Genomic DNA, 14353 nt, shown 5'->3' with positions numbered 1-14353 from the left:
GAGGGGCGGCATATAAATCCAATAAACCTAACCTAACCTAGAGGGTGCACTGATTTCATGGCAAGGAACAGGAAGAACTGGGCAAAGGGATTGCTAGCTATCTGCTGCTCCAGAAGAGGGTAAATGAGGGGCCCTCCATTTCTCACCCTCTAAATGAAAAAGACAACTGTTGCAATTATCTTTACCTTTTCAGTCACCAGCAGAAGCCAAGACCTCGTCTATCAAGCACAATCTGTATGGTATTCTCCCTAGCTTGAAATCAGCACCATGAAGGGACCACGTTCTGTGACAAAGCCAAATTTTGCTCTAGAGAAGTCATGCAAAGAACAGGCCAAATTCCACCATTGCATGCTAGAGCATACTATTGCGTTCAGCTGGAAATTTCCCCCTTGGCAAAGAGCAAAGGAAAGAAAGGGCGCCAGGGCAAGCAGTAAGTTTTCTTCACACAATACAAAACACACATGGTTTTCTCTGTCTCTCTTTAATTCTGAGGTAAAACTTTTTGGTTTTCCTGTAAGAGGTGCAGGCTTCCAAGTTGACAGTGGCCACAGACAAACCAGGCACATTTTTCCCTGTCAGTGGCCTTCTCTGGGCCATTAAAAACTGTACTGCCCACCCCACAGTCAGCAAAGAGTGATTTCCAAGTTACTCTCCAAGTTAATCCCTCTGGATTCATCTCTTTCTCTACCACTTATCTAAAGAGATGGGGAACAGCAGCGATTTTCTTCATTACAGCAGCTCCATGAAACCTCCACACCTGTGCTTCGAGGTCCCCGTTGCTTGTGGTACCCCTTCCCTAAAACAGAAGAGCCAAGCTGTCCCGTTCTAGTCCTTATCCAAAGCAAGGATGAAGGACTGGATGTAGGCTTTGAGACCGTGTGCTATGGCACCAGATGTGAGCCTCTCTTTTGGGTGGCTGACCTACAGCATTGTTATGGGTTCCCGTGATAAAGAAGCTACCAGACAAACCACAGAGGAGGTCATGCCCCATGAAGCATCTTTCCTTTGCCAGTCTCTAAAGCACCATTTCTTCCCCTCACCCAGCTCTCTGAAGAGGCTCTCTCAGTGGTTAGAAGGATCCTTTCTTCTTTTGCCTCATGAAGGGCTGGGGGTGCTGAGGGGAGAGGTAGAGCCGTCTCTTTAAGAGGTCTGCTACTTTACTGCTAAATAAAGCTATAAGGGCTCTGCCCCTACTTCACCTTGGCTGTCTACCTTCCTTGCCTATTGCACCGCCTCTCCTATTGTTCCAGGCACCATGGATTCCCTTGCGCCCCACAGAGAGGTGGCCTAGTGCAAACAGACCAGAAGGAAGACAGTCATCAGCAACTGGAGTCCAAGTGTGTAGGAAGTGGAGGGGCCGCCCCCAGGCGGATTCAGCTGCTTCTCGCACGCTTTCCCATGCCACCCCTGGTAACAATGGCATTGGAAGTGGGTTTGTAGGAAGGAAATGTCTGCCTGAGATAACTTCCCTTTGGCTCCCAGGAGAGGCTTTGGGTTTTTGGATTCGTTCCGGTAGATCTGGAAGCTGTTTGGATTGAGATGCAGAAAGGTGCTGGCTTCGCTTTCTTGGCGCCGGCACCTGCCATGGCCCCTGCAAAGAGTCTGGCTGCAGAGCTCAGCTGCGGTTGTCACATTGATGATGTAACGGCCGAGGGACTCTTCTATGTAGGTTTTAATCAGCTGGCAAGTTTTCTGCAGAAGAAGAAAATCCGAATGAGTAAAATATGAGAAGGCAGGAAACGGGTCCGACTGATAAAAGGATTTGTTTCACAAAATGCCATCAAAATGTTCACGGGTACAATGATCATGAGAAGGATCAAGGGAAATTCACAACACCGGCAAAGTAAAACTCCGCCAACAATAGAAGAATTGAGACCAATACTGGAGAATACACAGTGATGACAACACTATAGAAATTGTGAACAGAAGTTGAACTCAATTCAAGCAGAAATAGCTCCCTATGCATATGATACATCATATGGATAGGGAGCTATTTCTACTTGAATTAAGTTCAACTTCTGTTCACAATTTCTATAGTGTTGTCAGCATTGTGTATTCTCCAATACTGATACATCATATGACATATCCATATGATACATCATATAGCGATGTATTTAGGATATGGTTTTCAAGGAGAGATCCATCAAAATATAGTATCAGATATAAATATAAGCAACAACCTTCAATATTCCAAACAAAGTTATCAAGTAGGGATTTACTAGTTAGAGATATGCAAGGGAAAGCGGAAAAGTTCATCCTTATGATGTTTCAGTTTTACTTTTTAAAACTTTGCTTCAGTACCTCTTTTTTTGTATATTCTTTATTAACAACTTGAAGAATGTAAATTATGCTCATAAAAAAAGTTAAATATTTTAAAAGTGTAAAATATTTTTTTACTGTAACTCAAAATACCTATCGTAATTCCTTTCTTACATTTATATCCTTCCAGCAATGTGCAAAGCCCGCCTCTTAATAAGCTCACTTGCAACCTGTCCAAACAGCTCACACAACACCATTGAGACTGAGAACAGTCAGGGAGGCATTGTTGGGTTAGTAGCTGTTTGATAAAGTGAACAGGACCTGACATGCTCCTAACAGAAAAGAGATCAAAAGGTTTGTTCAAGAGACCCACGGGAAAACTGCTGTGTGTTAGGCTCAGCATGAGATCATATAAAGTAGGGATGAGGGAGAGGGAAGTTAAAAAAATAATACATACCCTACTTCCAGTGTTTTCAGCAACTCCCCAGTAAATAACACCAGCCGCCCCCAAGGCAGCACTCTCACCTATGGTGGAGATCAGATCTGTCTGAAGGAATAATAATAATAATAATAATAATAATAATAATAATAATAATAATACAATAACAACAACAACAACCGAGTTGCAAGGGACCTTGGAGGTCTTCTAGTCCAGTGTTTCCCAACCTTGGCAACTTGAAGATATTTCGACTTCAACTCCTAGAATTCGCTGGCTGGGGAATTCTGGGAGTTGAAGTCCAAATATCTTCAAGTTGCCAAGGTTGGGAAACACTGTTCTAGTGCAACCCCCTGCTTAGGCAGGAAACCCCACATTACTTCAGACAAATGGTTATCCAACATCTGCTTTAAAACTTCCAGTGTTGGGGCATTCACAACTTCTGGAGGCAAGTTTTTCCACTGATCAACCGTTCTGACTGTCAGGAAATTTCTCCTTAGTTCTAAGTTACTTCTCTCCTTGTTTAGTTGCCACCCATTGCTTCTTGTTCTACCCTCAGGTGCTTTGCAGAATGGATTGACCCCTTCTTCTTTGTGGCAACACCTGAGATATTAGAACACTGCTATCATGTATCCCCTAGTCTTTTTTTAATTACATTTTTTATCACATAGAGTTACAGCTAGTCCTCTACTTATGACCACAATTGAGCCCAAAATTTCCACTGCTAAGCAAGAGAGCTGTTAAGTGAGTCCCCCCCAATTTTATCAGCTTCCTTACCACAGTTGTTAAGTGAATCTGGGCTTTCCTTTCCCATTGACTTTGTTAAGCTAAGAAAAGGTGATCACTTTGATCCCAGAACACTGCTGCAACTGTCATAATACAAGCCAGTTTCGAAGTGTCTTGACTTGAGTTTTGATCATGTTGGGATGCTGCAACAGTCATAGTATGAAAAATAGTCATAAGTCACTTGTTTCAGTGTCATTGTAACTTCAGTCATCAAATGAATGGTTATAAGTTGATGATAAGCTGTACAAGCATATAGTACTAAATTTGGACATTAGCTGATTAGTAAAATGTTTTCCAGCTTAGAATGGATACAAATAATTTACTAATAATTACTATTAATTATATAAAAGCAAATAATACTTTAAACGTGGGTCTAAATCTTTATCAAAAAGATCTTTTAAAAGGTCCTTTTATTATTCAAAACCTTTGGGTATTGAAGCAATATATTTCTGGCACAATCATAGCAGATGAATCATCTCCTGAATAGGAAATAGAAAAAATTTCATAAATTCCCTGGCCAAATTGTTTTACTAGACCATAGTCTTACTCCATATCTTTGTCACCTTGTATTTTCAAATAATACAATGTCGGTGTAGTGCTTAAGGTGCTGGCCTAGAAACCCAGAGACTAGTCATTGGCTTTGTTAAAACAGGGGGCATTACTGAGAAATATTATTTACTATCCCATGTCTCCCAAATGAGGCCCTTTTTTTTTTTTGCATTACTGGGTGAGTTGATTTGTTGATCATTAGCCCTGAAGATACTTTGGAATTGCCAAATTTTCAGACCCTCTACTGGCAGCCAACATAGGACTAACAGCCCAGGAGTCATATGGCTCTGGAGAGTCTCTTTCACCAAGAAGTGAGCAACTAAATTTGGAGCTAACTGTAATTTCTGCTGATCTTCAAAGTCCAGCCCTACTGTAAAGCACTTTACAGTAATCCAATTATATCAAGATAAGGAGATGAATCACAGTTAGCCAAGCCTCAATTGCAACTAGTACATCCAAAAGTGGAAGGCTAGAGACAAACTAATAAAATGACTGGACCAGGGTAAGATTTTTTTTAAAAAGAAGGAATGCTACCATCTCTTTCATCAGTGCTTCCCCCAAAGACATACTGACTACCTCGTGGGCCCATCTTGTTACATTCTTCCTTCCTCCCAAAAGGAACCAGGAGGCGCATAGGTTTAGCACAGGTAGAAGAACTCATGTCAAAGAGCATCTATCCACTTCATCGTATCAGAGACTAAAAGGAATTCCAGAAATATCTCAAGATTGTCACCCGATTCTGCCCATGGAAAAGTCAAGACTTTGGCAGCTGTGAGAGACTCTTATCAGAAAAATATTGTGCAAATGCATCAAACAGCAAGGTGATCATTCTCTAGTGGGGATGAGCTAATCTTAAACAAAGACAGAGGAGAGCAACTGTTATTTCGTAGGCTTGCACATAAGCTTGCATACATGCTTGGTGAAATTCATGTTTTATCATCCATCACTAGTATTCCAAGCATCACCTTGCTTGTCTCCTAGAGATAAAGTGATCCCCAGGATTATGATGAGAGAGGGAAGTCATACCAAGTTCATAGGTTCTTCTGTCTTCCAGATTCTAGGTCTAGGATATAGACCCCTCCGCTTTGCAAAATTTCAAAACTTATATAGAAGAGATTTGACAACCACAAAGAGCCAAGCACATGTCTTTCCTGTTCAGATTACAAACCAACTGCTTGGAGACAAAGATTAAATATATTTCTATAAGCAGGCCAGAGATTATTACAGATAAACCCATGGTTGCTATAGAGAACATGAAGTTTTGTCCAAGGAATAGTCTCCAAGATGGATGAAACCCAAAATGTATCTGACTTACTATTCTTATTTAACACATATACTGTCCTCCACAGTATATTACTTTCTTCACTTTGTGGAGCACAATTCTCTCTCCAATGGACTGGTGAATAATCATGGTACCTCCACCCAACCAGGAAATCACTGTCAGGATATTTGATCTAATACCACCACTCTGGGCCCATTGGGTTTGCCAGGATAGGATGACAAGACTTGTAGTGGCTGCAAAATAGCCTCTAGTTTGATCCTGGGTGCCTGAACTCTGCAAATGCTTATTATTTTAGCCTGACAAGTTAAGAGTTAGATCAAAGAAGCCCAGCAGCAGCTTAATGGCAGAGGGGGTTCAGAAGCAAAGCCAAACAAAGAGAACTTTGCCTAGATGAAAGTAACATTCTTCCAGTCTTGTGCCTATGAGTACATTAAACAGACACCCTTTTCAACCTTACGTTTTTCTCCTTATTTCCAGGTCATAACTTATCCTTCTATTAAGCCAGATAATCAAGTAACTCTTCAAGGGGCTGAGCTATCCTGATCCTTTCACTGGTGACAGGAAGCCAGTTTTACTCCCAAGAAGGAAGTGATCATACTAGATTGATCAAATACCTCTTTTTAATATTAGGTGTGCTCATAATTGGTTCAGAAGTCAAAGGATAATTCTAAGGTATTATTATCCTTCAGGCTCAACATTTCATTTGCTAATAATCAAACACATCAGCTTTTTCATGGAAGGGCCAGCTACTATTGGAAATTAGAGGACAACGACCAATATATAGATTTCTCCACCTCCATATTTGCAGAGATGCTGATCTGAATGTAAATAGCGAGTAATATCCAGTAATCCAAAACTGGAAAGTAATGTGTGCTACTTGGTCATGACAGTTTATTACATATGCAGATCTATCGGCAGAAAATAAGGAAGAGCAGGCAGTATGGATGGATCTAATAACTTATAGCAAAAATGTTTCTTTTATTGTTATAATGGCAACCAAATGTTCTTGATCCTAACCCAAACCCATTGCTCAAAAGTAAAAGCAAAATTAATAATTCAACCATGCATTTGAGTTTTAGCACTGGTTATCAGTTGACGCAGGTTTCAAATTTTAGGTATACAACTTGAATGTCCATTATTTTGTAAGAAATGTAAAAGAAAAGATTCTAGTTTATGGATAGGGATAATGGATAATAGGTCCTTTTAAGTACTACTGGTAACCCCCTAGGCACCAAATGCTTAAACTCTCAGTTTTATCACTAACAACCTATCTAATTAAATCTTAGATCAGACTAGTTCAGCCTGACTGCACTGAATGTATGAAACTGCGCTTGTCAGAATTCCTAATGTTGCTTGTTGTTATACGAATTGAAAAGGCAGCAAATTTGGAAAAACTGGCTGAGCAGCCAGTTATCTTTGTCTAGACATGTCTATATTCATTTTGATGCTTCATTGTACAGCTTATCTTCAAAGCACTCCTTAAGTATATCTCAATGATTCTCTAGTTGCAGAGATTAAAAGCATCCTCTTACAAGCTTTTACTTCATAGAAGGAGCAGCCCCATAGAATGGTAGTTTGAGGGCCTAGAGTAGACCCACCGCAGGCTTCAGTGCAAAATTGTACCATTGCTAAGCATGAGAAGAAAGATGAGTTAGAATAATGAAGAAGTGCATTGAGGTTGCTATTACATATACCTCTTATTTTAAAAGAACCATCAGCACTTTGCAAACACAAGCCACTGCACAGCTCTTTTGAGTCTATTAAGCTGCAGCTCCACTTTGCTTCAGCACCTTCTACCACAAACTTCAAACATGCTGAGAAAAAGCAAAAATGATCCAGATCCCAAGAGTTGTCAAAAGTAATTTTATGCAACTTCTGAAAGGCTGCAAGGAAAGTGTCTCAGCCTCTCAAGTACCCCAGTTGCCATTACTCATAATCCCAAGGAAGAGAAGTCAATTACTGCACTTCTAGATTTTCCCCAACCTCTGCTCATCCCCTGAAATAACCACTTCCTTCTTTAGATTGGGAAATCCTAAAACAAGCTTAATGGTGTTCAAGAGGAAAAACAAAGTAATTCCCAAACTGTCTCAAATACCCTACGAGGAAAAAAGATAAAACAAAATCTTCTCTACGTCCTCCTCCTTTCTGACCATTAAAAGGCTGTGTTTACTTCAATTGCACCTGCTTAATGTAGCAGAAGAACCAAAAGAATCCCAATTAAAAGACCCACCTAGACCACGATACGTAGCTGCTTTTTGCAGTGCTGCTTGAATTTAGTTGGGATATGGATCCAACTCAATGGCTTCCTTCTCTTTAGGAAATCTTAACAAGAGTTCACAGTGCTTTGGTTTTGAAGGCAAAAATGTGGCTGGGAACATGTGCAGCAGTCCTAAAGCATCTCTTTGTAACTCCTGATGCATAAATGTTGTATAGCTTTTACAGGAATTACATGGCAACATAGAGGACAGTTTGGAGAGTTCAGAAAAAGATTCAGTAATTTAAAGAAGTGGAAGATAGCAGATATTACATCGTGTATATTGTACCTACTTCAAATCATCTTTTTATCTTTTAATTTGGAGTGCTGAATAGATTGGTGTTTAACACAATAGGTGAATTATATAGAGTGTGTGTGTGTGTGTGTGTGTGTGTGTGTGTATGCTTGTTACACACACACACACATAGGGAGTAAAACATCAGGAGGTATATTATACATATACCTGGTGGAGAAAAATCTGGAGCTTATTGAGCTGTAGTATTATACCTCCCAACAAAGTAACTTCTGAAATGTTAACTATTCAAGAATTGCAAGATAAAAAAAAACTTCTTAGGACTCCCCAAGGTACTAAAAATGGGTGTTGTACAAAGCTCATGGGATGGAATATATTAAAGATTTATTAAAGTACCTACATCCTCTAGAAAGCTTAACCCACCTACTTTAAAAGATTATTTGAAAGATTATTTCTGTTATATGCGTTTATGTATGTACAGCATCATGGTGGTCCCAAACCATATACAGGTGAAATTTGAAAAAATTAGAATATCGCACAAAAGTGAAAGGTAATATATGAGAGAGACTCATTACATGCAAAGCAAGATAGTTCAAGCCATGATTTGTTGCAATTGTGATGATTACGTGGTACACAGACTGTGGAAACTTTTGCATCTTATTTGGAAAGCAAGGACCCAGAGTATGGAGGAAGAATGGAGAAGTGCACACTGTAAGATGCTTGAAGTCCAGTGTGAAGTTTCCACAGTGTGCTGATTTGGGAAGATATGTCATCTGCTGCTGTTGGTCCACTGTGCTTCATTAAGTCCAGGGTCAACACAGCCATCTACCAGGAGATTTTGGAGTACTTCATGCTTCCTTCTTTGCATGTAATGAGTCTCTCTCATATATTACTTTTCACCTTTCAAGTGGCATTACTGAAATAAATGAACTTTTGCATGATATTTTAATTTTTTGAGTTTCACGTGTATATAAGGAGAACCAGGGACAGTCTTCAAAGTGAATGCTTGGAGCTAAGCAGAATGTGGCTATTTTATTGCTTTAATGTTTTCCTCATATTAACACACTTTGCAAATTACTATTTCTAATGTTTTGTATGAAATAAGTTTTAAATTAATAGAGTGGTTCTGCACAAGGACTGGGTTTATACATTACACCAAAACCTAATGTGATCTGCCATTTTTAAAAAATTTAGCATACTCAGGGTTAGCAAATTGTGGTTTATATATAGCAATAGAAACAGCATTTAGACTTATATACTGCTCTATAGAGCTTTACAGCACTTGCTGAGTGTTTTATAATGTCAGCATATTGCCACCAAAAATCTGGGTTCTCATATTACCAGACCTCGGAAAAAATGGGAGGCTGAGTCAACCTTGAGCGTGTCGGGATCGAACTCCAGGATGTGAGCAGAGTTAACCTGCAATATTGCTTTCTAGCCCCTGTTCCACCATGGGTGCTATAATTTAGCATGATGTAGAAATGCACTTAATTATAAGTAAGCACTGGAGTACTGCATTCAATTTTGGGCTCCAAACTACAAAAAAGACATCGAAACTCTGGAAAACTCTGGAAAAAGTTCAAAAGAGGGCAACCAGAATGATAAAAGGACTAGAAACCAAATCATAGGAGGAAAGGTTGCAGGAACTGGGCATGGATAGCCTAGTGAAGAGAAGGTCCAGGGGGGACATGATAGCAGTCTTCAAATACTTGAGGGGCTACCACAGTGAGGAGGGGGGTCACACTGTTTCCCAAAGCACCAGAAGGCCAGACTAGGAGCAACGGATGGAAGCTGACCAAGGAGAGATTCAACCTAGAAATAAGAAAGAACTTTCCGATGGTGAGAGCGATCAATTGGTGGAATGGCTTGCCTGCAGAAGTAGTGAACGCCCCAACACTGGACATCTTCAAGAGGAGACTGAACTGCCATATGTCTGGGATAGTATAGGGTCTTCTTCACCAGCAGGAGGTTGAACTAGAAGACCCACAGGGTCCCTTCCAACACAAACTATAAATACATACATTTATTCAACATGCCATAGTTAAGCAAATAATGGATTAATCAACTGAGATTGACGCAGCAACTTAGTCACAGTATAACTTATGAAATCGAAAGCAGACCATTAGTTAGATTTTGTGCCAGGCCAAGTGCTGGACCCAGACTCCATTTTTGTCTGTGCAGAACGGCAGTAAAAGTGTATTTTATACCAAATAGGTAACCTTCAAATTGTATCAGGAGCTGATTAGTCCTGAACTGGAGACTGCTGCTCAAGATGCCAACTTCTTGAATAATGTTTCAAGAAGTTCCAAGAAGAAAGTATTCTTACCTCACTTAACAAACGATCCTGCTGATTGCTATAAGTGGCCCTGGTGTAGACAAAGACAGGCAGAGCGTAGTTATCATGATGCTGTTGCGAAATACGAAGGCCTTCTTTTACGCGAGACCTCACAAACTTGCGGCCATTCATGGTGTTGGCCAATTCACGTTCCAAGTAAATGGAAGGATAAAGAGCAGTGCTCTCTTTCCAGAGCCAGGCCAGGTGATCGTTGCGTGTCTTCTCCACATCAGGACAGTGGCCAGTGTAACTGTCCTGGTTGTTGCGGTAGTCATGGTTATAGCAGTCCGGGAAGAGGTAGTAACCCCAGAGCTGCCGTGGACGAACGCTCTTGGCATACCGCAGGGTCTCCCTCATAAAATCACAAGCCGATGATTCAAATTCATACTGGGCCTCCTTCTTTAACTGGTCTTCTTGCAATTCAGGACGCCGAGCCAGCACGAGCTGACGAGAGGCATTCCGGTAAATGTCTTTGGGCTGCCAGTTTCGGATCCAGATGGGTCTCCACTCTTCCCAGTCAATGACCGCCAGCCCCTGCTTTGAATCGGACCGGATGTATTTCTGAATGCTCCCCGTTAACTGGGTTAGATGCTTTTCCAAACTGCTGTTTTGTGGGACACCCCCATTAACTGGCACTTTGTTCGCATCATAGTAGGGATAAAGGCCCAAGCGTTCCCTATAAAAAATGGTCAGGTTCTGGTCCACCCAGCCCTCACTAGGTATGGCCTGAACATCAAAAACGGAGTAATCCAACTGAACCTTGAAGCGAGGCTCACAGTCCTGGGTTGGTGCATTCCAAGCCACAATAAAGGGCCTGCGGGTGAAGATAGGGGTGAAAGCAGGCTTGTCATACTGCCCAAGAACACCAGCCACAGCTAGGAACATAAACATGAGCACTGCCAGTGCATTGCCCCCCTGCATTCTCCCCAAGCCGCTCAAAAACAGAATGATGGCAAATTAAAGCCTGCAAAGAAAAAAGAAGAGTTATTACAAGCCTTCCTCAACCTGAAGTAGGGCAATAGCATCCTTAAAACATCTGGAGAGCTTGGGATTGGGTAAAATACTGTAGTTCTGGAACTAACTAGAAACTCCATCCCTCTCTAGCAATGGAATGTTTAATTTGGACTATTAACTAATTTTTTTTAAAAAAAAGAATTTCTCAAATTTAACTTGAATCTGTTCTGCCAATAACCTTTTGTTGTATTCAAAAGTTGGGAAAATCAAACCTTAATTTGGGGTGTAAAATGGAGACCTGAAATACCTTATCAGCATGTCCCTAACATATTGGTTTACTCTAATTTACAAAGTTTGTAGCAGAGCTGGAAAAATGATTATTTATTCTTAGAATTCCTATCACAAAGCCTAGTGTTGCAAGACTTATATCCATCCTAAGATAAAATACAGGAAATAGTATTAACGGCAGATTAGATGGACCACTAAGTCTTTTTCTGTCATCAATCTTCTATGTTTCTATGTATCTAAGACTGCATCTATCCAATAGCCAATATTCCTTTACTTTTTCAGTAATGCCAACAATTCAAACAGCTGCTACAGTATAAATCCTTGCATGACCTGTCAAAATCTATTTGCTCTTTGCCTGAGACTGGAACAATTCCCCACCACCATCAGCTTACAGAGATGAACAAAAGCAAAAAATCAACAGTAAATACTACAGTCATATTCATTTTTCTTCCTCGAAGCCTTAAGACTCAAGAGTATATGACATGCGTGTAATATACCTCCTGAACAATTTCACCAGTAAGGGAACTATACTTCTCAGGGAATATTCTTATTTTGCCTCCTCAAGGGACGGTCCATAACTCAATATAAACATCTAAATTGTATCTGAAGCACCCTGGACTCTTGAAGCACGCAAAGAAACAAGTTAATTGATTTGACTCTGGAATAGGAAATGTGTGCTAGGGCTTCAGTGTGCTAGGGCTATGAGAAGTCTACAAAAAGAATTATATTTTCAACAGAATCTTGGACAGAGGTGGTTTCAAAAAGTCTATGGAATCTCTCCCTAAATAGGCTTAGTTTTTCTGAAGCAACTCTTTTCAAACTTTTTCAGGACCTGGAGGCTTTTAGGTTAAAAAAAACAAATACAAAACAAATAAAGAACAAAAAACCAAATAGGGCCTAGAACCTCAATCAAGAGGCAAAATTGGCTGAATTTCAGCAAACTCCCTACTCCCCACACTCTCTCAAGGAACTTTAGAGTTCTCTGAAAGGCAGTTTGAAAAACCGTACTTTGCACTGACTCCATGTCCCCCCTCAAATTTCCGTAATGTTTAATAAAGGTGCTTTGTTGTGAGCCGCCCCAAGTCTACGCAGAGGGGCGGCATACAAATCTAATTAATAAATTACTACTACTACTACTACTACTACTACTACTACTACTACTACTACTATTTAAACTTCAGTTGAAAGAAAACGAGCTGGATAGAACCCCCTCTAAAGCTCTTCCTACAATTTGTACTAATAGAAGCTCTTTCCTGTTGTTGAGCTCCTACCCACCTACTTAGTTAATGGGACTAAAGCTTTTTTAAAAAAGGTTTTCAAGCAAAAAGAGCTCTCCGAAAGTTGCTTTCTTTGGCGGAAAGAAAGAAAGTCCTATCGAATAACAGGCGAGAGGAAGGCGCAGGGGGAAAATGTGGATGTCAGCAACTGTTGAACTAACAAAGCCACACACAAGAATGTTGGCCTTCAAGGAACCCCCTCCTGAAGCAACCAGACCAAGAGGCAGAAAGAAGCCTTGGCAGAGAATGTGAAAAAAAAAATCACAGCTGAAAGGAAACAGATCGCCGCGTGTTGCAGGACCAGAAAAGCGCATCCCCACGTGCTACTAAAAACGGGGACTAACGCTCCGAAGTGAGCGAAAGTGATCCAACTCGGAGATCCGAGTCAGGAGTTGGAGATCGGTAGTTTAGCCACAAGATACAAACCAGGTTCCTCACCCCAGAAGAGATTCAATCCGGATTCACATGAGATTGGGGAGGGGGGGGGGCTGAAGAAAAGTTTTACGGAGAAGTTATTTTTCCATTCGGGGGGGGGGGCTGAAGAAAAGTTTTACGGAGAAGTTATTTTTCCATTCGGCGGCTCCGATCGAGCGGGCGTTTCAATCCAACTGATCCGCCAAGCCGAGCAGTGAAAGGGGATCCGCCGCAGCCTGGCAGAGGACTAGTGAGCCTTCCGCAAACGAGCTGAGAGATTCCCGATTCAGAATCCGGCCCTACAGAAAACAAAATACCTTAATACAGATCTCGGGCGATCTGTATTAAACGCCCCCACCGCCTACACGCGCCTCTTTCTTCCTAGTTCCAGCCATTCTTTGCCCATTCAAATGGCCAGCCAGCTCTGGATGTTGCCTCCAAGTAGCTCCTCCAGAAGTTTTCACCCCTAATTTCAAACACACACACACACACACACCAGGTTTCCCCTTGTAATACACAAACACACACACACCAGGCTTCTCCTTGTAAGAACTCACCTGGATACTTAAATCATCAAGCCCCTTGCCAGCTTTAAGTACAATATCCTGGCGGGCGCAGAGCGCTCGGCTCTTAAAGGGACCGTGAGCCCGGTACCACCCACTCTCTTTCCCGGCGCCTCAACTTTTCCTTTAAAAGATCGGAGGGGTGGGTGGGGGACGGAACGATGCTGAGTTAAAGACAGGGGGTGGTCCCCCGGGGACGAAAAAGATTATTCGAAGCAAATTGCTCTGGGAGATTTATTGTGAGCCAGAGAGAAGAAAGCGACATTATATCTTCCAGAATCTTGATTCCCCAACACACACCGTGACCTGTATATACAGTATATATATATGACTGATGGATCCGAAGGCTTCCCCCCACCTAGGGCGTCCCCTTGGTATAATCCAGCTACTTCTTGTTCTCCAAGCGCGTCTCGCCTCTTAAAGAAACAAGAATTAATTTCTTCCTTAGATGGAGGAGGTTCTTGGTGAGGCGGGCCGCGCTTGGGGCACAAGAGGTAGCTGGGTTGTTTTTGGAGTTACGGGTAATTTTAAACAACCCACGAGTAGACCAAGGGTAGCATTTGAGGTCTTACTATTGATTTTTTCCCCCTTCTTACAGAATCGGAGAATGTATTGTATTGTTGTATTTGCCCTTTTCCGATTCGTGGGGGGGGGGGGGGAGATAAATAGTAAGACCTGAAGTGCTACGATTGTTCTCCTCGTG

At 41.4% G+C, this 14353-nt stretch overlaps 1 protein-coding gene across 5 annotated transcripts; it reads right to left on the bottom strand.

The window, feature by feature from the left end:
* Positions 1-465: 465 nt before the first annotated feature.
* HYAL2 (hyaluronidase 2) lies at positions 466-13758 on the bottom strand. 5 transcript variants are annotated; one of them, XM_070738751.1, is made up of 4 exons: positions 13645-13758; positions 10146-11118; positions 2717-2806; positions 466-1692 (listed from the first exon to the last, which is right to left on the bottom strand). In XM_070738751.1, exons 2-4 carry the CDS (start codon positions 11073-11075, stop codon positions 1288-1290), a joined length of 1425 nt encoding a protein of 474 aa, XP_070594852.1. In that variant the 5' UTR covers positions 11076-11118; positions 13645-13758; the 3' UTR covers positions 466-1287. The 5 variants fall into 5 exon arrangements, with proteins under 5 accessions (XP_070594852.1, XP_070594853.1, XP_070594855.1 ...); XM_070738752.1 differs by having other exon boundaries at positions 13405-13662; XM_070738754.1 differs by having other exon boundaries at positions 13620-13654.
* Between the last annotated feature and the right edge of the window lie 595 nt (positions 13759-14353).

Source organism: Erythrolamprus reginae, chromosome 2 (assembly GCF_031021105.1).
Source record: "Erythrolamprus reginae isolate rEryReg1 chromosome 2, rEryReg1.hap1, whole genome shotgun sequence".
Taxonomy (NCBI): Eukaryota; Metazoa; Chordata; class Lepidosauria; order Squamata; family Dipsadidae; genus Erythrolamprus; species Erythrolamprus reginae.
The sequence above is the reverse complement of the archived record's forward strand: the minus strand, read 5'-3'. Positions and strand labels throughout refer to the sequence as shown.

Coding starts and splice junctions, on each gene's coding strand:
- HYAL2 (XM_070738751.1), bottom strand. CDS start 11,075: ATGCAGGGGGGCAATGCACTGGCAGTGCTCATGTTTATGTTCCTAGCT. Junction 2,807..10,145: donor AGGATCGTTTGTTAAGTGAG/GTAAGAATACTT, acceptor TTATTCCTTCAG/ACAGATCTGATCTCCACCAT. Junction 1,693..2,716: donor CTGAAAACACTGGAAGTAGG/GTATGTATTATT, acceptor CTTCTTCTGCAG/AAAACTTGCCAGCTGATTAA.